Source organism: Pleuronectes platessa, chromosome 3 (assembly GCF_947347685.1).
Source record: "Pleuronectes platessa chromosome 3, fPlePla1.1, whole genome shotgun sequence".
Lineage (NCBI taxonomy): Eukaryota > Metazoa > Chordata > Actinopteri > Pleuronectiformes > Pleuronectidae > Pleuronectes > Pleuronectes platessa.
In genome coordinates, this window is record NC_070628.1 from 15,192,279 (window position 1) to 15,216,327 (window position 24,049).

A 24,049-nucleotide genomic window follows, 5' to 3' on the forward strand; every position below is an offset into this window, starting at 1 on the left:
TGTATTTTCTTTGATTTCCTTCATTATTATTTATGATATAATATTTTTGTATTATTTTGTGAAATTTAAAATAGCTTTTATATATTGTAAAGAGTCTTAGAATACACTGGAAAGTCTATATAAATTTAGAATGTATTATATAATTATATTCATCATGAATGTATCAAAAAATGTATTCAATTATATGATGATAAGGTTATTATTGATTACTATTAAAGTCAAGTGCATTTCCTCCATTCGATACAAATATCCAGAGAATTATCCGTCAACAGCCTCCTACTGAAGAAAAACCAAACTACCCCATTAGAGAGAAGATTTGATCAAATCAATTGAATAATGTTTTCAATTATTGATGTTGGAAATTGAATGTAAAAGTGACATGAACATAAGTTCAGACCCAGAAAGAAAATAATTAGATTAGACAGATACAGTGAAAAACAAATCTCTTGTGTAGAGGTGCTTATTTTCCACGGTGGAGTCAACACAACCTCAAGTCTGTTTGTTCAGCAGGATCTTCAGACAAATAAATACACACCACCTCCGCTAGGAAATGTCTTGACACCAAAAAATACTATTGACTAACAACTATTAAAATCTAAATTTTTAGTCAAGTGAGTCGAATAAAAACGTTTTAATTGTCAGAGCGACAGAAAGAGCCGTTGAACAGCAGCTCCCACAACCACCACAGAAATGTTTTGTGACAGCGCCCCATCTGTCAAGCACAAAACTAAAAAAAGTAGGATTTATATCAACTTTGACATTTTTCATTCTGAGCATTGTTGCCACACAAAAGGAGTTCACTGGAAAACTGTGGGGAACTCACACTTTGGCCACAGAGCAGAAAAAAACAGATGGATGCACAAAAATACAATGAACTCTGTCAGGACGAAAGTTTTGTTCTGAACCTTACGAACTTTCTCTTTTTAAATATTTTTTCTAAATAGAGGCTATTAAATGTTATTCCGATTTTCAAACAACAAAAAAGACTCAAAAATGTCAAAATGCCCAAATGTGATGAGGGAAATATATGAGTGTGACACCTTTTTCCCCCTGAGTGATATGAACAGAACATCAGAAACTGAAATAATCTGATTCTTCAAAGCCGAGAGTTGAGAGTAATGACATTATTATTACTTCTACTATGCATTTGCCCTTAAATTGAATACTTGTCATAAATTGAACTTTCTTCCCCAGACCCACACGACTAAAAATGTCTAAAAATGATTATAAACACATTTATATGTTTATTATAACAAAACCAGAGCTCTGACCTCATTTACAGGGTCGAGGAGAACGATACATGTTCACAGGAAGCTTATGGAAATCCCTCACACTGTAAACCAGGACAACGCTAACGTCACAGACTTCAGTCAAATACCACATTCACACGTCACAACACTGACACCACCTGCATTAGCGAGCAGCTTCTTCCAGGTGAGAATAAATCTACTTACAAAGACCTTTTCTGTCCCTCTGGCGTCACAACACTGAGGAAAGCCAGTTTACAGCCCACACGCTACTATGTGATTGTTTAGTTTGTACAAAGCATCTTTTAAATAATAAAATACAGAAGTAAGAAGACAAGTATTTCTGAGGTTTATAAGGGCTGATTGGAATATTGATCAATACCGTGTATCAACAAATACAGTAACAGTATTACTCATATGACAGTTATGCAATGTGGTTGACGTTAAAGCAAAAATATTAATATTATGTTGTAACTATTATATATTTACAACATGTTTCAATGTAATTGTTGTTGTAGATGTGGCAGCTGCAGAAGAAACGTTAGTCTTAGCCTGGAAAGCATTTTGTGCCTTCAGCCACAACTATAACATGTTTACAAGTTAATGTTTTTTTTAAATGAAGGAATAGTATTTAGCAAACAGCCATTTTATTTCTTGATGTGTTTTTTATTTCACTCGGAGGTTTAATCCATCCAAAAAGCATCTGTTTGTTTAAATCTCTGCATAACTGTCTCCTCAAAAGCAACAAACGCCCTTTTTCCATCTCACTTACATTTCATTTACAGCATTCCTGACACATGAAGCATCCCGGAGGCAGAGACATGAAAAGGAATGAGAGGGGGAAAAAAAGCAGAAAGGACAGGAATAAATGAAGAAATGTTCAGTTGGCCAGTTTGGGACTCCTTGTGGTGCAGTGTAGGTGTTGGACGGGCGCAGAAAGATGCGTTGGGATTCAAATTACAGGACCAGCTGCTTATTTAGCTGGTGCTACAAATAAACACAGCAAAAGTAATGAGTAGAATCACACAGGGACAGGAATTAATACATCTGATTTTTTTACGCTTTGTTGTTGGTTTGTTTTCTGTTTTTAGTTGCATCTGTTGCATCATCATTTTATTTTATTTAATCATGCTGTTAACTATGTTTAAATCATGTTTGCGTGAGGGCTCCCAACACAATTGTTGAACAGCATTTACAAGCAGATGAGAGCCATAGGTGGTGTGAGCAGTGATGTCAGGCAGGTGAACTGGGGACTGATGGATTACTGGTATTTGTGTTATGGCCTGCAGGTTTCAGCCGTAACTCTATATTTCAGTTACACAACGTTAAACCCTGTTAAGCTTTGACATGGCCCAAGTGTGTGAAGGTCTCACATCATGTGGCATTAATCCTCCAACCCTGCTGCTCCTCTCATTTGTTTACACACGCTAACCTGGACATTTATCATTTAAAGAAACAGTAAACATCTTTCAAATTTTAAAACATCAAGATTATTAAAATTATAACCTTTTGAAAGCCTCTTTAAAAGTTTGAAATGAGACGATTCTTGCATGTAAAAGACTGAAGACATCACAACCAGTCAAGAAAAACACTTTAGAATAATACACTGCATACAATTAAAAGAAATGTAAAATATCTGTATCCACTTGAATTATCAAAATGATATACTTTAAAATACTCAAGATTTTGAAGGTACCTACAGGTCACCTGTATATGCAAATGTGAGTGTGAATGGGTTTCAGCTTATGGTTGAGGATTAATAAGATGGAGGTCACAGTGACGGTGGAAACTCTGTGGGAGTGTTGGCTGTATGGATTATATGGGTGTGTTGGTGCACACTGTCTGATGGGGAAACCCTTTAATCACCTTGATGGCAGCGTTGAATCCTTCCCCTGAACAGGAGACACAGAATCTGCATCAACATTTAATACAGGGACCCAAAAAGTTGGGGAATAGTTACAGTGGATCACCACTTGCATTTGTTTATACATGAATGTGATTCCTTTCCTTGGGTTTGAGGGAATCAGGGATCTGACCAAACACCCACAGAAAGGCGCCCCACTTACACCACCACTTTCCTACGAGCCCCTGCCCCCTCACTGCGACTGTGTGCATGCATGTACATGTGTGTTCCTGTCAGTAACAGTCATTGTGAGCTTTAAATTAAGAAAGTTCTGGCTTGTAAAACCTGTATCTGTCTGCAATGACCCATATGGATAAATCCCAATCCTCTTAGAACCTAAGATGGCAGCTTACCTCGCCTCGGCCTGTAAGTCATGCCGTCATGTCAGAGCAAAGAACAAAGTGCAAAACAACATCCTCTGGTCCGACAGGTCTCACCTGAGACACTTTCACGTTCTTAGTCATACTGATGCACAGAGACATACACAGGAAGTTCGCAGGGTGCAGTCACAGACACATGGCCTTGTTGATCAAGCCTCTCCTTCTAGGAACTGAGGGTTTTGTTTCCACAGGGTATAATTTGTGGGTGATTCCTGGTTGTCTGAGTTGGTGTTTGGAAAGACATTCGGTATGCAGCATTGTCAGCAGCAATAAAACACTATACAATATTGTACATGTGTAGAATACTCCTCATGCCTGTGGCTTAGCTCTTCATGCTCAAACTAAAATACCAACAGTCACTGGACTGAGCTGCTGCTGCTCACTGAGGCTAATTCTCCTGATCCCTGAACAAATCTGTTCATTAGACAAATACTGTAGTTCCCTTTGCTTAAGAAATTAATATATTCTCACATTAAAGGTGTTTGACAGCAATAACAATTACATATATCCCCTGAATGCATCATATTTTTCTTGAACTTTGCATTTCAGATTATACTAGTAAAAAAAGTAATAATGCTTTAAATCTCCGAGTCAGTTTGATCTCCTGCAAAGAGAATCTCAGAAAAATTACCAAACAGGTGCAGCCTGAATGTACTACAGGATTATACATGAGTTTTGTGCATCAGTTCTAATATATTTACCTTTTAAGGATAAATATTCAAACAAACTGTATATCCAGGTCATTTCTGGAACAGATTCATCTTAAATTCTATTAAAAATTAGGGCTGATATATTCTACTTATAAATATATGGTAACATTATACCCATTTAATCAGTGGATATGATCCTTAAGTCTGTATCTATTTCATTTTGGAAATCTGATTAGCTTTTAACAGCTTCCTGTACGACTGAATATACTGAGAAATAAATCATAAAAACCTCAGTCCAGTTTTGAAACCTTATTAATCCTGTCCAAGCATTACCTTACAATTATGAGACCTTTCTCCTCATAATGAAACAGCCAGGATCTCATGATGTCATTATTGTAAAAACTTTAGAAACCTGAAGAAAGTGATTGTGGCAGAGAGAGAGAGAGAAACAGAACACACAGTGAGGTGGACAGTCTGATTTACTGAGGATGATTTCTGCATCGTGCTGTCTGTGACTTTGCAAAGAGCCAGTGTATAAAACTAGACAGTGAAGGATCTGTTTAGATCCGTACATGCACAGACACTGCTGAGTTTAACGACTGAAGAAAACCAATATAAAACAACACTGTTCAACAAAATCATATCCGGAAACTTCTTCTTGTTTTATCATAGCCAGCCATCTGTGCAGGAGACATTTCACCTCAGTGACTCCACTTCTTTCTCTCAGTTACCAGCAGATGCAGCTGTTGCAGCCCCAGTGACCATCAGTCCCAGTCAGAGTAACATCTGCTCTGTTTGACCATGAGTCATCACCTCATTTAACATGACACGGCAGACACGCTGTTAAACTGCAAAACAATTAACAGGAGTCTTTTGATCTTTATGTTCTTTTAACAATTAATAAAACTTCTAATATTCTGAATGCCTGTGATGTGAGATTATTTCCTCCAGTGGCTGTAATCCCCAACCTGAGAGGCCATGAGATAAAAAAATCTAAACAAAGTTCTTCTCAGTAAAGTTTCCAAACTTTCCAATAATCTTTGCCTCTTTTTTCTTTGCAAATTACGACTGAGTACTCAGGCCACTTAAAGGAGCAAAAAGTCTTAGTTTACAAGAGTAAGGTGGATTTGTTCTATTAAGACTCTCTTCTCAATTACAACTTTATTAATCTTAATATTTAATCAACATAGCCCTAATAGCACATGGAACAAAAATCTACTTTTAGTTGAACTTGTTGTAAGTGCTGGATCTTTGCAGCCAGTGATGAACGGCTGCAGGACGACTTTAACATTTTTGATCTAAAAGGTTTATGGAACCACTTCTCCACCCCACGTCCTTGATGATAAAGTGGCCAAAGGTTTCAGAAGGAGGTTTGTTATGTTTATGCCGCGTTGCACAGAGCTCTGCCCCTTCTGTCAGCTCCCACTTTAAAGGCAGCTAATTGGTGCAGTGACCCAGATGCACATTGATATCTGGAGGCCACCAGCAAACAACACAAACACAGATATGACCAGAGGAGCTGCTAAATATTTGATATCTTAAAGATTGAATGTTCTCAGTTCTTGAAGTAGCCCAGAAGATATCAATGTAGGAATTTAGGGACCGACTCCCTTAGTAAACATGAAGGCCTCATTCTAAGGTCAAACTTTAGTAGTACATTTTTGGTTTCAGGTGATTATACACTAATGTAAACATACTTTTCTAACATTATTAGAACTATGTTCTATCTCTGCTGATAGATACGACTAAATCCCACACACTGGGCCTTTAAATGACAAGCTATGAGTTTTGACTGTGTCTTACACCTGACCAAATTTGTCGATCAGCTCATTACAGACCAAACATCCGTCAGGGCAGAAGAAACCCGGCCAATGAGAGCGAATCAGCCCGGCAGCGCACGTGCATGTTTCCCGCTGTGGCAGCTAAGTTAATGTGAAACTTAAACCGATCAGTGATTAGCCGTTGAGATTAAACAACCACCGGCGTCAGTACAGCCCGAGGCTCAGAGCATCTCCATGTGCTGTTTATCTGTTGTTGTTGATTTGTCATTGCTCTTCCCCTCACAGCTCCGCATGTGTTATAAACACAGGAACACATGTCCTGATGTGTCATTTTCACACAGATTGTCTCTTGTGTCTTTCTTCTTTGATGACTCATTCAAATGCTAGATTTTTGTAAAAGCTGCTACCTTGATGTTAACTGGCCTTAAATTAAAATACGGTCTTTGTTGCAGTGATTATGTTGTCATTAAAACTCTCCATCTTCTTTCTCTCTTTTCTTCTGGAGAAATAGAGTGGACGGTTTTGTAAAAAAGAAGGTTGTTACCATGGAAACAACTGCAGTTATCTTCCCTGTTTTCTATTTATTTATATCTACAGTTTTAGAGATGAACATAAATGTTTTCTAAAGAGCAAGTGGGGGAACTAAAACAATTACCTCCCTCGTCAATAACGAACAAAGAGTTATATTGACATAATTTGCATTGAGTGAGGCCAGAAAACTGTGAAAGTCACAAGAGGCCAAACGACATGTACATTTCTCTCTGTGTGAATAAAAGAAAGGACAACATCACATAGGTTCTATGGAAAATATCAACATTTATTATTGTTATGGAGTTGTTCCTCTCTGCTGACAAATTAGACAGAGGTGAACTTTTTCCCCTGGAGGAAAAAATTCACCAAAATAAAATCGGATTTATCTGATTCACAAAATAGAAACCTGTGCATATTGAATCAGCAGCTTTGAGGAGAAGACGTGGAACAGCGATATCACCAGAACAGATACCAAACCCTCTTCTCACATTTACAGAGTACAACATGTTCCGTTTGTCTTTTCTTTCCTCTGGGGAAAGTACAAGTCCAGACTTGTCAATAGAATTTGTTTTAAGAGGTAAGAAAAGAGAGGAAAAAGGGAAAAAGAGAGGTTTGGTGTAAAAGAGAAAAGAGGGGCAGATAAAAGTCAGAGAGGACGATAGTGAATTGCAGGAAAGGCGAGGGAAAATAAAGTGCATTGGACAGGAAAGAGTGCCAGAGTATTTTTTTTTCCAGGTCAAACCTCTAAATCATGAAGGGCTGCCTCCTCTCTAAAGCTCACAGGTAGTAGATCTTCAGCTGCTTAGACCACAGTAGGAATACGTGAGCGACTAAAGTGGCAAACAGGGGCAGAGGCTGAGGAGAGAGGTCTAAACAATTCCATATTTTGCCAGGTCGCTGAGCTCCATGTCGCCGAAGGCTTCCCATGGGCAAACCACTGTGATGTCTGTGCCAAGACCTTCCATGCCGGGGATGTCGTCTCCGAATCTGAAGGGTGGAGACAAACAATATGTGATGAGCGTAGAGTTTTTTTAACAGCTTAAATGTCTGCAGGGTTGTTGCACACTAAGAGAAAGTGTGACTGTAATGTTTCTCACCCCTTCTGGCCTGGTTTAGGCGCCTTGCTCTTGAAGGTGCGCATGGCCCTGGCCTTGAACTTCGGAGCCTTCTTGTCGGCGGGTGCTGCGACGGCGACGTCTGCCATTTTGATTAGTTACTGCAGAAAGAAAAAGTAGAGAAGAACAGAAAATGTGAGTTTCCTGCAGATCTTTTAAACCTTGGATTTTTCAGTTTACACCTTTGCTTCTGTTCAATCCCATTAGGCCTTCTCATTCATATCTTACACTGCAGTGTCCCTGTGGTAACTTTTGTTAAATATCTTATTTATAACCTTTCATGCAGGTGTCACTGCACTACTCCCCACTGTGATCATACTCTCTCCATTGTTTTTTATCCTCTTCAACAACCAGACCAGTAAATAAAGTTTAGACACACAAAGAAAGAACCAGTAGGAAAGAACCACTCATTACAAATCACAGATCTCCCTCTCAGCTCAGTCATGGTAACCGCTCTGAAGCCATTTGTCTGAGGCAGCACATGTTGCCCCATCGATAAGAGCTTGAAGCCCCTGAACACCAGCGGAGAGAACTGCAGCGTCAGCTTACCTTGTGTTGAGGTCTTTTCCTGATGCTGATTCTGATGCTGTCTGTTGAGCTTGTCAGTTTGTCCTCTCACTGTTGGACCGTCCCTTTTTAAAGTCCTGAGGGCTGCTAATCCCCTCAAATGTTTAATCTGCCGTTCCTTTATGTGCCAACTCCGCTCGCTCCTCTTCGGTTCCAGATTAGCCACAAATAGACAAGATCAAGGATGAGCAGATATAAATAGAAGGTGTATCTTAAGTTGGCAGTGTACTGTCAGTACACTGCCAAAGACATGACTACCAATTTATACACAAAACAAATATGCTGAATATACATTTATTGTCTCTTGTCTGTCTGTCTGTTTGTGTCACAGGCCACCACAGTCAGTATGTTACCCACACATACCCCTGCATCATCAAAACTTTTGTAATGTGTTTATAAAATATATAACAGGGGAGGGGGCTGTTTTATCTATATATTTCAAATAAATTCAGATGTGAAATCAAGTCAGGTCACTTTTATTCAACAATGAATATGTAATATAAAGAAGAAGAAGAGAAGGTTTTGAGAAATAGAATCAAGGGATACAGGCACACTTATGTGTGTGTAACAGTCATGAGTGTGCCTGTATGAATCTAATCTGACATCTCTATCTATTGAACCTGTCTATATTATGCTAAATCATTGTATCATCATTTTATGATTTCTACATTTGTTTAACTTTATTATTATTATAAATAAATGTCCGACTACAACATAAATGAATGAAATCATTTTCTAACTTCTCAGGATTCAAGTCCTGTACATTCTTCTTTGATTTTACTGAAGCCTACTCCTCTTCTACATTTAATAAAGTCCTCATCTAATGGTGTGGAATAAGTAGCTTTAAGTTCTATACATGCAGCATACAGTTTATTTACGGTCAAGAAAAAGCTGACACATCAGTTTGAAATAGCTTACTTGGCTTGGATGACCTGTGACCTCATACCTGTGTTCAGACATGAGGGAGGGTTAAAAGGAATGTGAGAAACTCGAAGAGCGGATTAGAAACCTTAAAGAGACCAAAGAGCGGGATGTACCGTCGCCCCATCTGAAAACAACCGTGATCTGATGGCACCTGCACCGACAACTGAAGCATGTGATGTGTGAGAGAGGCTCCATTTAGCTCTTTGCTGACAAACAAAGATGACCTCACCCTTCAGCTCTTGATCCCTCATCAAATGGCAGCGACTGAGGGGGAGAGACAGAAACAATTTAAAATAATTTACCTCAACAATAATGTCACATAAAAGTTGGAATCAGAGGGAGATAGAAATAAAAGAAAACCCACACCATGAATTTATTAAATGGTGTGTATTAAAATATTAATCCATGATCTATATATTTCGTGATTTTTTTTTTTTAATTCAAACTCTTTCTATTTCTTTTTCCAGAGCTTTCATTTTTTTCTTGATCAGATGATGAGGATATTGAGATGTGGATGAAACTCTGCAAAAACTAATGTTAAAATCTGCGGTGAAAACTAAGGGTTTCAAGATCAGGAATGACCTTTCATGACCCTGTTTTTGTTTTAAAACTGTGAAATTTATTGTTATTGCAGAATAATGTATCATCCTACAGTTATAATACATGAATGTATATATTATTACTGTACAATAAATACAATTATTACCTTCTACAAGAACATATCCAGAGAAGAATCAGGCTCTATTTTGTTTTTCTCAGAGCTGCATCATTATGTAAGGTAAACGTCTCAACATGTCATGATGCATAACGGGGGAATCCTGAGCCCCCTCTTTAATCTCATAGAGCAAAGTGGCCTATTAGAGGATGGGCAGTAAAAAAAAAGAAGACATCTATGGATGAGCATGTGAGGGGGATTAGCGGGGTGGGGGGGGGGGGGGGGGGGCATATAAGAAGAAGCAGGACAACCACCAGAAAGACTCAAACTGATCAGAGACTTTGGACAGAAGCCACTTGTGTGACTGCGACAACAGGTAGGATCGCACTTTGACCTTCACTCAGCTCTGGCCAACTTTCAAATCTACAATTACTCTCGGAGCGTAAATGAGTCTGCAGGACTAGATACAGTGAGAACCATGGAACTGTGCTAGATCGCTAAAGATATTTATAGAGGAGGGCGCCTGTATTTGCGTGCACTGCTCAAAGAGGTCTAAGACTATATGCCTTTTCTCTAGCTTCTAAATTTATACTTATAGTAGTTTTAGACATTGCATCTTTGTTTATTGTCTTGTTTACCTCTTATAGAACTTTGTAAATACTGTTTTTAAAAGTGTTATATGGGCAACATTTACCTAATTCATTACCTACTTTTACTTTGAAGAGGCTCTGAGGTCGGTGGAGGTCACTTCCTTTATTCTCTGCATTGAAATAATGTCTAATTACATTATCGTTATTGAGTACAGATAGAAAAAAATCCCAAGGATGTATCATTTAAAAAGTAACTGATCAATCAAATCTGAATTCACATGTTACCTTATTAAGAGTAAACATCAGGATCACCACAGGAGATTCCTGCCGATCTTTCCTCTAAGGCACCACAGTCAGCTGAGGTCAAAAAGAGTTGGGATTGAAGCAGGTTGAAAATAAGTTACACAGGACACTAATAGTTCACAATTCACAAGGTACAGCATGTGTTCAGGCTAGCTTTGGAATCAGGTGAATTGAGTTAACCTGCAGGTCTCAAGAAGCACCAGTCTGTAACTTGGCCAGGAGTAATCTTTAAAGCCATGGTGTAAAAATAGACAAAGCTGTTTGTGTAACTGCGTCTTAAGGAGCTGCGCAACAGCTTTGGTCTAAAATGCGACCTCACCTGTGCGTGGTGTACCAGCTAAGAGGAGCAGAGGGGGCTTAGAGGAGAGAGTGAGGGTCTTACACATGAAGACTAACAAGATTACTTGACCTTTATCTTTCCCCTCAGACCATAAAGAAATGGCAGACACAGATGTTGCAACTCCCGCCGACAAGAAGGCCCCCCCCAAGTTCAAGCAGAGGGCCGCTCGCACCTTCAAGAGCAAGGCCCCTAAGCCAGGCCAGAAGGGGTAAGTAAAGGATAGGAATATTTCCTTAAACCAAAGAAGGTCAGGTGATTCATTACCAGGACATTAAAACATGTCTTTGATTTTTTCTTTTCAGATTCGGAGACGATATCCCCGGCATGGAGGGTCTCGGCACAGACATCACCGTGGTTTGCCCATGGGAAGCCTTTGGCGACATGGAGCTCAGCGACCTGGCAAAATACGGAATCGTGTAGAATCCCTTTTGGGACTACTTTACCTCCCTGCACAGATATTCCTTCACCCAGTTTTCCTTCCACTTACCCTCCTCTTCTTCCTCCCCTCCTAAAGTACCTGATATGATGTTTGTCATTGAGTTAGGCCCACTGATCCAAAAACATGGGAACATGTAATTATAAGATTATATCTCATAATTATTTACACACCAAGGGGTCCATGTTTCAACCAAAGACTCCAAACATCTTTCCCTCCCCCTGATATTTTTGCACTTGGCTTGTGCAAGCCTGAGAGACAATGGACCAAATCTGTTGTAAGCAGGTGTAATTGCACGGCCGATCCTCTCTCCTGCCTTTTCCGATCCACGACCCTCCTTAATGTACAGCTGTTTATGAAAGATATATTTAGATTTTTATGAGCTACGAATGTAAATGTATTCAGCTGAATAGAACTGTCAATAAATAGCTTCCCCTAAGAAACGTCTTCTCTGCTTGTTCCCGTATACATTAATGGTGAGCCATGATTGAAAGCATCATGATCTGCATTATTAAAGCTACTATTAACATGTACGCCACTTTGGTCCAGACTGTATTAGCTCAACAACTATTGGATGTATTTCAGACATTACATCCTACTGACTCTGGAGATCTCAAGGGTTTTCCTCTAGTGCCACCATGAGGTTGAAAAGCGTGACTGAATCTTGATTTAAAACTTATGGGTGGAAATTCTCGCTATTCTGGCTCTGATCTCCTCACATTTAATATAATTCTCAATATATTTCAACTTATTAATTAGGGCCTGAGCGTGGACAGGCAATGGCAGTTAGTGAAGCCCTATTAAAATTGTAAGGATTATTATTATTATTATTTTTCAGGCAACTGAAATGTTGTTTTTGAGGGCTTTAACATGCTCAAATTCTTACCAAAATTTAATTTAATTTAATTTGTTTTATTTACCTCCTGCGGAGAAGTGAACTGCTCATGATTCATTTAATTAAATTGTATTTAACTTTATTTAATTAATAAACTTTAGCAGTTATCTTAACATAAAGGATCGGATAACCTGCTCATTCCCATGAGAAACTAAGCACAGGAAGAAGATGCTGCTTTTTATACAAATTATTTCACTTGCATCTTTGTCTACTTGTCTTTTAAGTCCAGTTTAACAAATGCATGCCCAAGTCCTTTTGCTGTTCGGCACAGCGACGACAGCCCCTCACCTGTGATTTCCTGGGTCAAATTGCCAACCTGCACCTGTTGAACACAGAGGGATGACATCAAATAATCATTTCATTATCAAATAATTATAAACCCCAACCGGTCGTGGCTATGCCTATATATGCGCCTTGGGATAATGTATATTATGATTTGGTGATATACATATAAATTTGAATTTAATTGAATTTGTATGCCTTCATGTCTCCACACTGCAGCTTAAGGATCAGTTTGTACAGTCCATTATTTTAATGCTGCTGGTTAAATGTTGCCTACATTACACCTGTAACCCTCCACCCAATGGTTTAATCCATGTCATTACATTTGAGGTGGTGGTGTGGGGATGAAGCCAGGTCAACTTTTTTATAAATGAAAATAACTACCTGCTAAAACCTGTTTCTGATGGTGCAGTTATTGTAAAATGGAGTATGGCTTTAAAGTGACTAATTTTGTCCTTTTATTATTTCTATGCTCTAGTACAGCCATTCCCAAACTTAAGTATTTGAAATTTGAAAAACCGGAAAATGTGAGCGTCCCACCCACACCTTTAATCACAACTGTATGATCCTTACAGAGGACTAGTATATACTTAAGTTTCAGACCAAAATACTAAAACTACTGCAACTGCCAACAGCTTTGATGGTAGCTGTACTTCCTTATATTTAGTGCTAAGTATAAAATGTGAATCGGTTTCCACTTATATGTGGAAGCATGTGGGTGTAACTTTGGGTTGGGGGGGTTGAGGTCAAATGACCGTCAAATACTTTGGAGAATTCCTGAATTATTTCTTACCAATGACTAATGGTTTAATAATCACTTAATATGTCACACTTGTTAGATAAGCAACTGGCTACAGCCAAAGTGGCTACAATGAGACTAGGGCGAATAAGGGTTTTCCTGCCAAATAAAATGAATCAAGGAAACCAACCACCTCATTACATTTTAGGACCGACAATAGTTTTCATTCAGGGTGGCACTATGATTATTTTAGGGTAGGCTGTACAGACGTGAATGATTATTGGTGGAATTTCTGGAGTTACAGACCCAAACGCAGTAAAAGGAGAATTAATATTGAACTTGCTTTTATCAGGTGACCTGATAACTTTACCAGGGTGACACTAGGTGCTCAGTAATGTTTCTCATGTCCACCATCCAAGTGGCTTTGCACGGTTGAAAAACAACTACTTTAACTTAACCTTTCAGTGATGTAGTGCAGGAACTGTAGCAGGAGCATGGGAGCTGGGTCTCAGGTCAAAACTAAAAAAACGTTAAAATGGAGACATCAAGAGTTACAGATCGAAAAAAATTGAGGCTCTTTGAAAATCTCTTAGGTAAGAGACAAATAGGCTGCCCCATTTCATGAAATAAATACAACACCAAAAGAAGAGAACATGGAAACTGGTTCACAACAAAACATTTTTATATAAAACATTTTATATAGACATTCAATAACAAAAAAAACATAATGGCAGTCAAGGTGGGGATATAGACATGACAGAGGAAGAGGACTGGTCATTGAAACCATAACAACTATGAAGAATGGCCACATAGTTTTACTATAATACAGTGGCAATAAAACCACAACAGGAAAATGATCTTTGTGCGGCAGCCATTTTGTTTGTCAGCAGGACTTCTTCACTGTACTGTTGTGTCGAACTAGCTTCGAACCGCTAGCTGCCTGTCACTCTCCACAGAGTTTATGGGTAAAGAACACAACTGGGCTCGGCTGCTCAGGAGTCAAATATGAAAGACAAGATTCATGCAAAACTTTTTTAGTTTTTTTTTTAAACTTGACAAGACTCACTCATGCTGGTTTGTCCATGCCTACAGGGGCTCCAAAAGTCTGACTGTGTAACACTTCTCAAGCTGGGACCCAGAACGTGCTAGGGACTGTTGGGTAGCATCTTTGGCTAGGTTCTTTTTTTTTTTTTTTTCTTAGTCCAGAGCGCATTCTATATCAATGGAGATACTTTTTTAAAGAAATGTTAACTGATAAAATCCAACAGCAGCACAATTGATAGAAAAAGCAACTTATTGACCTGCAGGTTTTTCCATAAATGTAAAAAAAACATTTTCTTTTTTTTAAACCACTTTGGAATATTAAAAAGAACCAGTGTGGGATTTGGATGTATTGACATTTTAATTTAATATAACATAATATTCATAAATATGTTTTCATTTGTGTATAATCACCTCAAACTTTCATTCCTGATTTTATAACCTTAAAATGAGCATTTCATATCTACACAGATAGTGTGTCCTCTTTCACTGAACCCACCACATTGCACTCCCTTGTTTCTACAGTAGCCCAGAGTGGACAAACCAATTCCTGGCTCGAGAGAGGGCCTTTCACCACTCTACCTGAAGGCCACCATAGGTTCTGCTCAACGTTTTGAAATACAGGGGTGACAGGAGGGGTTGCAATGAACAACCTCACCACTAGATGCCACTAAATCTCACACACTGGCTCTTTAACCTGCATATGGCCAAAGACAACACTTTCAAGCATTTTACCGAAATCTTAAAATAAAATCTGGAGCGACCACAATGGTCAAACTGACAGATCTTACCACTGAAATGTAAGGAATTTGTATTACAAAAATTTATATTTAGAAAAACCGGGAAAAAAAGGAAAGCAGTTGGTTTTTACCAAAGTGCTACAGGCCTATTACTTCCGAATGTCTCAGTCACCTGCAAAATATCGACATGGAAAGAAAAAATACCAGCCTTTCCTGCATATTTTGAAATATAATTAAATGTCATGCTAGCAAAATCCTATAATCAACCAAAAACCAAAACAAACTCAAACACCAGCCGAGATCGACTGAATATTTAACTAAGAGGAGGAAAAAAGGTGTGGTAGTGTTACAAGCATACCTGAAGTCTGTCAGTACTCAGGTACGCTCTCAGCTCAAGGCCTTGCAACTTACTGAAGAACAATTAAAGATATAAAAATGAAAAGATGAAAGAAAGCAAATAAAGACAGCAATAGGATTATCAAGGATTATGATAACAATAATAAAGATTATATATTTATACATACGGCAGAAAAATGTGCTTCCTACAAATCTTTGGAACAAAAACAAAAGCCAAAAAAACAGCGACATTTTGGAAACACAACAGTATAGAAATATGCACAATAGTAAGGTGTTTTGCATTTAAATATTTTCTATTCACTTGCCGGCAGAATCTCTCTCTTGCTCAGTACTTGTCGCTGGCAGCGTCGCAAACACAACTACCAACTAAAGTAGGTTTCAGGAAGACTCATTCAATGTTGGACTCTGCTCTAGAAAAGATGGAGCGTGAAGGGAAATATTCAAATAATAAATCGCAAACGCTCAAACCCCAGGGTTTTGGATGGAGGATGGATTTAGTCTAAAAAAAATACTAAACGAGCAAATGTGTTATTTTTTCTTCAGTTTAGTGTTACACTTCCTGTAGTGTTGAGTTGTGGCTGCAAACAGAGCGTAGTGAAATCCTGTGAATGAAAGGGATGAAGTGAGACTATAGTTGTGTCATGTTGACCAAAGGTGGAATATTACTTTAATAGGCTCATTTTCTGATTTCACTCTAATCTACATGTCCCATAACAGCAGTGGCTGCTGTGTCTGAGTCAAACAAAAATAATGCTTTAGTAAGAAGAATAATTACAATAATAATAATAATAATAATTTGGTAACTTTTCTTTTCTAAACTAATTGCATATCATAATATTTTTTTTTAAGTTTAAAGGTTCACCATTTTCCACATACTAAGAAAGCTCGAGGTAAGGAAGAGTTTTGATAACCTTCCCTCCTTCCGCTTTCGGACGTGATCTCTGTAGCATTATAAATATTCGCATCATTCCTGCATGCCGCCATCTTTCAACTCTCCCTCCTACCAGAACACAACATGTAAGGAAATCCCATCTCGCTACCTTCCGCCCATGTTAAAGAGAACTCATCAGTAGGTGTTTTATTGTTATAGTGACTCATCATTTTGCTTAGAAATCTGTGTTTGGATGCTCGGTCGCTGTTCCTCCCTCTTTCCTACTGCTGCAACCTTTTTGAGGACACCTCGCTCTCGTGCTTCCCTCTCCTTAAATGTCGAGCGTGTGCAGGCCTCAGTGCTCGGCCTGTTCGCCTTAAATGGGCGACAGCTGTTTGAATGTCAGTTATCCACAAACAGCATTTGGAAGAACGCCTGGGCTCCATCTCGAGTCTTGTGCTGCTGAGTGCGGAGGGAATAAGAAGGGGACTATAATACAGCCGTGCAATAGGGAAGGTGGCCAAGTCTTTTTTTTTTCATCTTTTTTTTTTTGTAAAGGCCATCCATCAGTCTTAAATACAGCATTCCTCTATTTCTGTAGCATATATAAGAAAACGTGGGACCGCTCTGGGGTGGGATCTGAAACTTCTTTGCTGTGGTTGGTTCCACGCGTTAAAACTGGGTGCAGTCCTCCTCCACGACAACAGAGGGAGCTCTTTTAGAGTAATTCAAAGGAAGAAAGGAGCTCCTGGGAAATGTAGTGTCCTTAGTAAGGGGCAAATCTACTGTAGCCTCCCCTGTACAGTGTGGCCTGAGAAAAAAAGAAAAGAAAAAACAATTTGTGAATAAAATCATTGACTTACATTTAAAATGAAGACATTAATTAAGCATCTTGGTCACATTAATCCTCTAATGGCCCGAGGACACAAATCACCCAAAGCGTCATCATATAATATGTGCTAAGTGTGCCGTTTTATTTTCAGCGCCAAAATCCTACATAGCCCCAGATTGGCTGGGAGACAATTTAGCCGACATGGTTTTTCTAATTGTAGATTTTGACACAAGTCTTCTCTTCATAAGCCACCTTCAGGCCCCAGTCATGGGTTTAATATTTTGTTTTAGTTACCATTACATTTTATTCAAGGCAAAAGAACACATCTTCTCTAAGTTCTGTTAAGTGTTGTCCCGGAGCTTGTGTATGTTTTGCTTAGTTTACAATCCAGCCTTGGTCATAGTGGTATAAACACAAAAAGCATTAAATGCATAGTAATTTGTGGCTCAAATGTTTTCAACGAATGTACAACTTTGGAGCCTCATTTTTTCAGTTTGAATAAATTTAAATCTTCGCTTTGCATTTTGTGGCTTGGTGTTACAGACATGGAAGGGACGTACTGAGAGGCGGACCAGAGCAATGTCAGTTCTAAAAAAAATATAGAATAATTGGAGCCTTATCCTTTAAATAGTAGAATATAAATAGACTTACCATGGCTCCAACACCATAGGCAGCTGGGTTGAGTGCAGCATGATAGGGGTCTGCCGTGTACACTCGTCCATAGCTGAGAGAAAACACAGATACATCAAGGGTTATGCAGTATATCGAAAATAAACCCATACAAACTCATCTGTGTTCCTCAAATTAGAAATAGCCCTCATGGTATAAATGAATCACCATGTGACCATGGTTAACAAGTTTATTTTTAATCTGAGCCTCTTTTTTTTTTAAAGAAAAATAAGCAATACAATTCTGTACAAAGCACAAAATAACTTGTCTTCTAGAATCTTAGGAAGGATGGAGGCCATGTTTAAAGCTCACTTCCTGGCTGGTGCTCGGTTTAGGCACCACATCTGTCTCAAGACCTAGTTCTGCAGGTGGTGTCCTGTCAGATCCGGCTCTGAGCTGTACTGAACATCCCACTTACCTGTCACTGTAAGCTGCTGCTGCTGCGGCCGCAGCCGCCGCCGCAGGTGTTGCTACCGCAGTTGGCTGGGCGTAACGATACGCTGCATAGCCACCCTGTGAGGAGGCGATGAGGAGGAGGACAGATGGGGGAAGAGGGCATTGTGTACAGTAGAGGAGAGAGGGAGATACAAATGAAAAGAGAGAGGTGGGAAGGGAGAAAAAGAGGAGTAAATGCCTGTTAACAGAATCCTGTATTTCTTCTGCAGACTAACAGACTAGCAGTGAATCTAAAGGGTTACGTTGTGAGGAAAAAATGCTGAGAAGAGAGCGGAGGATTAACAAGCAGTCAGCAAAACTGGCTAATCTGGTGCAGTCCAGCATTCACAAGGACAAAGCCCAGGCTCTGTGTGTCTCTCCCTCCATGACAAACCCGGGGAAGAAAATCGTTACAATTTCTTCGTGTATTTTACCGTTTTAAATATTTATTTAAGATAATATTTTCCCACTGAGCGGTAGACATGGAGGGAGAGAGATGTCATACCCATAACTGTGCCCCGCCCCACTTCTCCTACCCAAACCCCACAGTTAAAGAAAGGGGAGGGGGCGGCAGGATGATCATGTCATTATTTATGTTTGGATGAGCAGCTGATGAACAGACACAACAAAATAACTACAGGTGTAAGAAGACAGATCAGCCAGTCAGATTAAAAAAAGGAAACGCACACATACACACACACACACACGCGCACCCACACACACGCTCACGTGGCCAGTGACCAATCACTGATAGACACAGCATGCTATCCCAAACTCAGAACGAACAGCGTATTAGGGCAAAACATGTTACCTAAAGAATTAAAATGCAAAAAAAACAAACACACCCCGCCACATTCTACCCTAAAGAATCAGTCGCCAACCATGTCCCCACATTCAGGACCACACAGTTGCTGCTATGGGAAGAAGGCTGGACTGGGGGGAGGTGAGGGAGAAGAGGAAGGTAAAGTGATGATAAAGGAGGAGATTTTACAGGACTTGATATAGATTGTAGGTTGGAAGAGGGAGAAATTGGAGAAGGAAGTGAGAGTAGGTAAAATGGGGTCAGAGTGAAAAGAAGTGAAAGAGAGAGCGAAAGAAAGAGTGGGTTCTATAGACAGAAAAGAAAAGAGTGGGAGGAAATAGGGAGGACTGGAGGGGGGGTGGGGGGGGGGGGGGGGGTCAGCCTTGTAAGTATTTCTGCATGCTGACACTGATTCAGTTAGCATGCCACAGGTGAAACAGATAGGGAGATTCCTGGAAGGGGTCGGAATTTACTGCAGATAGAATAAATTTCCAAGAGAAAAAGATTTTTCTCTTGCATCCCTCTGTCAACTGCACATTCTCAGCTTTTAGTATCTTTCTTCATAGCCTTGTCACATGCTTTATGAATACATTATAATACTTTTGAGTGTTCATAATATAATACGTTTATTGTTTGCAAGATGTAGCCACTTAACGGGTATTGATGAAATTGAAGTGTAGCAAAATCCTAAATATTTGAAACAAATCCTAAAATTAAGGTGTGTAATGAATTTGTCAAAAATAATATAATATTAATTTGCCTAAAGAACTTTTGATGAATATGAGGCGATAATATAGAGGCCAATAGCATTTTCACACTGACAAGTGAGCGAGTGTTTAACATTTGCATAATTATCTGCACCAGACGACGACCAGTGCACAATCCTGTTTAAGGAAGTGACCCACTGTTCAAGTTCTGTCCTTCTCTGCATCCAATTTCCCTGGAAAATATAGATTCACTTCTCCTGACAAGATATTGCTTTTTTTGGACAGTTATATTTCATATGCTCTTTAGGATTCAGATCAAAACTTAATTCTCTTCTCCCCCTTCCGCAACTCCACCCATGTCAGAATCCAGTGAGTTAGTAGAAGACAGAGAAGGCATTTCAATCTCAGATGGTCAATAATGTCTAGCAGCACGCAGTCATTGGAGACGAGGAGGATGCACATTGGCTCTCACACAGAGTGTGTAAACCCTACCTGGGGCAATCTGCCACTAATGTCCTGAAACACTAGTCTACAGAGAGAACAAAAACAGCTATTGTCAACCTGGTCACACACACACGCACATACAACACACCATTACACACTCGGACATGCTCATAAACACATTGGTTCAAACTAATTCACAAATGCACAGAGACAAACCCTTGAGGAGTCTACTCATGAATGAACACGTGGTTAAAGTGTCTGTGTTGCATTGTTTGCGTTTCTATATGTATTTGATGGACGGTGCATACTGAGGCAAAGTGAACACAACTTGAGAAATTAATGATTTAAAACATAAAATGTGTCTCTTCGATAAATATGAACAGCCAAAAGTACACGTCTCTGGGTTTGGTCTGTGCTGTTTCACACTTGAAAACCCACAGGCAAGATGATGGAAACATAGGTGAGGAGGTGAGGCAGTGGAGGAGGGAGGGCGGTATACTTACATAGAGATCAGCTGCACTGTAAAAACCATCCTGATAGGCCATCACACTGAGAGAGAGAGAGAGAGACGAGAAAGGAAAGAAAAGAAAGAAAGAAAAGGACAGAATATAGAGGAGTGGTGGTGGAATGTCGAAATGAACGAAAATAAATAATGGTGTGATGCGCCGCCATGTGGGCATTGCAGAAAACAACAAACAAGAGTGGTAATTGAGAGGGAGAGAGAGAAAGAGAGACAGAGGTGAGAAAACGGTGCCGAACAGATTGTGAAAGAGAGAAGAGAAAGAGGGGTGAGATTATTACACACCGTGCAACATGCAAGACAAAAATACCACCTCGCTGTACACAAACACACCGACTTCAGAGTGATACTACTGCTCCTGAAGCCGGTGAGACTAACATCTCGTAAAAATACGGTTCGATCTGATATGAATGCACTGAAGAGACGGCCACTTCAGAGGTACAAGGAAATGGTATTTCAGCTCAGCAAGCGATCAACATCATTATCTCAATAAAAATATCTCCAAACACACAGCATGCACAATTAGAAATTACTGATTCAACTAAGTGAACACATGCATTTAAGAAAGTATGTATAACATTACTTTTTATTATCATTAGTGCTACTGTAGTTTGGAATGATGTGTGTGTGTGTGTGTGTGTGTGTGTGTGTGTGTGTTTACCCCGGATACGTAGGGATGGCAGGCTGTGGCACAGCTGCCCTGACTGCACTGTAGACGGGCCGGGCTCGACCCCGGAGATGAGCGCCTCGAAAGGTCGCCGCGTTGGAAGCAGCTGCTGCGGCCGCTGCTGGGTATGGAAACCCTGGTACTGAATGAGGGAGGGAGGGAGAGAGGGAGAGAGGGAGAGAAGTTTCTATTATAATTTCTTATATTTATTTTATTTTGTTCTTCTCATCTCTGTTAAGTGCAGCGCCCGTTCTAATCCTGGCTGCTTGGCACTGAGCGGTTTATTTGGCCTGTGGTGATGCTGGTTGCCGACTACTTTCTGAAAGTGTAAGTGACCTACAGGGATCAAGTCGTGACAAGCAAAGCCCGGCTGAGGGACTCGACCCATAGAACCCTGAAGCTGCCCCACACGGCTGGTCACCTGATTATTAAAGTTTGGTGAAACTCGACTCAGTCTGCAGAACCCAGAACTGAAGTTATCGTGTGCTCAACGTTACTGGTATTGATGAGTCCCAGCAGCCACCACTGCTACAGAGTGCTGGTCGCCTGAAGTTATTATTCAAAGTAAATTCAGATTGAACGTATCACACTAAAGTCGACACTGCAATTCATTGTGCCCTTAACAATACACATGCACTGTGTCAAGCCAATAAGACATGGGAGCCACAAACAGATAACACACGTCGTCTCACCTGTATAGAGCTCAGGACTGTACATCGCTCCAACCATGGGACTCAACTTCCATCCAGCTGTGGTCAACACAAACATTCAACACGTTAAAATACTCAACAGGAAGATCTCTCAAGCAGTTCAAAAGCTTTACGACGTCTACACATCATGTAGTACCGTATGGCATGGCGGCTAGGCCCTCTCCGTTCGAGAACGGCGTGGTCATCTTCTTGTTCGTCATCACCCGCGCTGTGGCGTTATTGACCTGGACACCAGAGGGAGTGGTCAGAGGCCAATTCAACCCACTTCAGTAGAAACACAAGCATTGAAGGAATGATCCAAATGATGCAGGGATCAATAACGTTTTAAGTTTGTGTTTTATTCTGAAGCTGAAAAGTGTAAATGATCAGAGTGTTCAGAATATTCTTGTACTTGAAGTGTGAGGCGTCATTGTACTTATGAACAGTTTCTTATAGTTATGACGGAGGTTAATTCTGTTGATGAGCAGCGATGGTAATTGATGCATGCGCTTCTTTTGAAGGAGAAAGACATTGAAAACAAGGATCCTGGTGAGTAATCAGGCAGTTTTGCAGACAAACAATACAACCATTGGCACACGGAACAAAGAAAACAACAAAATATTCCAGAACAGATGCATTCAAAAAGAAATCCAAGACCATTATAGTGCTACCTTTAAAAAAATAAGGGAGGGAAAAAGAAGGTGAATTAAGCGGCAAATTCATCAGTTGAACACAATGCAAAAAAACATCAATCCAAGAGTTCATACAAAAATTACGCACAGCCAATCAAGAGCGCATCACATCACCAGTGGTGAGCAAAACGAGCCAGTCAGCAAGCATCAGATGCAGCAAGAGACCAATCAAAAAGAGGCTGGCAGCCTTCCCAATCCAATACACATCATACAGAAAGAGGAGGAAGGGCAGGGAGAGAGAACGACAGAGAAAAGACAGAAATATGGAGGGATGCAGGAGGAGGAGGGAGGAGGAGCCAGTCCACATGAAAAGACACAGAAAAAAACATGTACATGATGGAGGAGAGAGAGAGACAGAGAGAGTGAATAATCCATCCAAATGTGCAATTCCTCTAATGAACAAACAGCAACAACAAGATGCAGCACACACACACACACACACGCACGCACACACAAAACACATCCGACAATTCGCCTACATTGGCTCTAACTGTACGTGAGCAACGATGGAGAAAGAGCGAATGGAGCCAGAACGAGTACAGAGAGAGAACAGTCGAGAGAGGATGGGGGATGCAAATATCATTCCTCAAAAGAAAAAAAAAAGGATAAAAAATCAAATCAAACCGAGGTTGTGAAACACTGCCGAGCATTCTAGATCAGTGTTGCACTCCAGGAAACAACCTTACAGCACACAACCACCAACACACACCATCCAGAACCAAACTGATCGAAAAAGGTAAAATAAAGACACCTCCTTACAGGGATGAGTGAAACAAATAAAAATAAAAAAAATAAACTGTGGCTGGGTTTGCTTTGTTGGGGTAAATTTTCAGCTTTTTTCTTTCTGTCTTAAACATCTCAAAAGCTACATATCAAATACAAATAGTAGATGTGCCTGGCATTAGAGTGACTGCTTACATCCTGTTTGGGGCACAAACTATTCCTGTACATGTTCTTTATTTTGAAAGATTAAACTGAGCAGTGACTCCTCTACAACTATCTACAGTCTACAACACAGTGGAACAGAAAGTCCTAACCGAGTGCTACAGCACATCACCATGTACTCACGACTATTACCCTCTCTCCAGTAAAGCTAACATAGCACTCATGCTTTAGCATGCTGTCCCACTAAGGTGCAAAAAAATGCAGCTATTGGCTGACACATGACACAGAGATGATATAATACTACAGTATATGGCGTCATACAGATGACGAGAAAGAGAGTAAACCATGCAGGATATACAG

The 24,049-nt window shown here is 39.9% G+C and overlaps 3 protein-coding genes across 3 annotated transcripts in view; 1 reads left to right on the plus strand and 2 right to left on the minus strand.

Annotated features, from left to right (window-relative positions):
- Positions 1 to 7,361: 7,361 nt before the first annotated feature.
- Positions 7,362 to 7,696, minus strand: LOC128437186 (retinal cone rhodopsin-sensitive cGMP 3',5'-cyclic phosphodiesterase subunit gamma-like). The gene is made up of 2 exons (XM_053419241.1): positions 7,590 to 7,696; positions 7,362 to 7,479 (listed from the first exon to the last, which is right to left on the minus strand). Exons 1-2 carry the CDS (start codon positions 7,694 to 7,696, stop codon positions 7,362 to 7,364), a joined length of 225 nt encoding a protein of 74 aa, XP_053275216.1.
- Positions 7,697 to 11,084: 3,388 nt separating this feature from the next.
- On the plus strand, positions 11,085 to 11,406 carry LOC128437104 (retinal cone rhodopsin-sensitive cGMP 3',5'-cyclic phosphodiesterase subunit gamma-like). Its single transcript, XM_053419140.1, has 2 exons — positions 11,085 to 11,194; positions 11,289 to 11,406. The coding sequence occupies exons 1-2, from the start codon at positions 11,085 to 11,087 to the stop codon at positions 11,404 to 11,406; spliced, it is 228 nt and encodes a 75-aa protein (XP_053275115.1).
- A 2,596-nt stretch (positions 11,407 to 14,002) lies between these two features.
- Positions 14,003 to 24,049, minus strand: part of rbfox2 (RNA binding fox-1 homolog 2) — a 37,374-nt gene continuing 27,327 nt past the window's right edge. The window contains exons 7-13 of the mRNA XM_053418392.1: positions 22,270 to 22,357; positions 22,116 to 22,172; positions 21,418 to 21,565; positions 20,740 to 20,785; positions 18,267 to 18,361; positions 17,831 to 17,903; positions 14,003 to 17,158 (exon numbers count right to left, since the gene is read on the minus strand). Of these exons, the coding sequence (XP_053274367.1) occupies positions 17,114 to 17,158; positions 17,831 to 17,903; positions 18,267 to 18,361; positions 20,740 to 20,785; positions 21,418 to 21,565; positions 22,116 to 22,172; positions 22,270 to 22,357 (552 nt within the window). The 3' untranslated portion in view covers positions 14,003 to 17,113. The remainder of the gene's footprint in view (positions 17,159 to 17,830; positions 17,904 to 18,266; positions 18,362 to 20,739; positions 20,786 to 21,417; positions 21,566 to 22,115; positions 22,173 to 22,269; positions 22,358 to 24,049) is intronic.

Bases quoted from the DNA above. Each gene is read 5' to 3' on its own strand.
- LOC128437186 (XM_053419241.1), bottom strand. From the start codon at position 7,696: ATGGCAGACGTCGCCGTCGCAGCACCCGCCGACAAGAAGGCTCCGAAG. The intron at 7,480-7,589 runs GTGAGAAACATT...TCCACCCTTCAG, and splicing joins CCTAAACCAGGCCAGAAGGG to ATTCGGAGACGACATCCCCG.
- LOC128437104 (XM_053419140.1), top strand. From the start codon at position 11,085: ATGGCAGACACAGATGTTGCAACTCCCGCCGACAAGAAGGCCCCCCCC. The intron at 11,195-11,288 runs GTAAGTAAAGGA...TTTTCTTTTCAG, and splicing joins CCTAAGCCAGGCCAGAAGGG to ATTCGGAGACGATATCCCCG.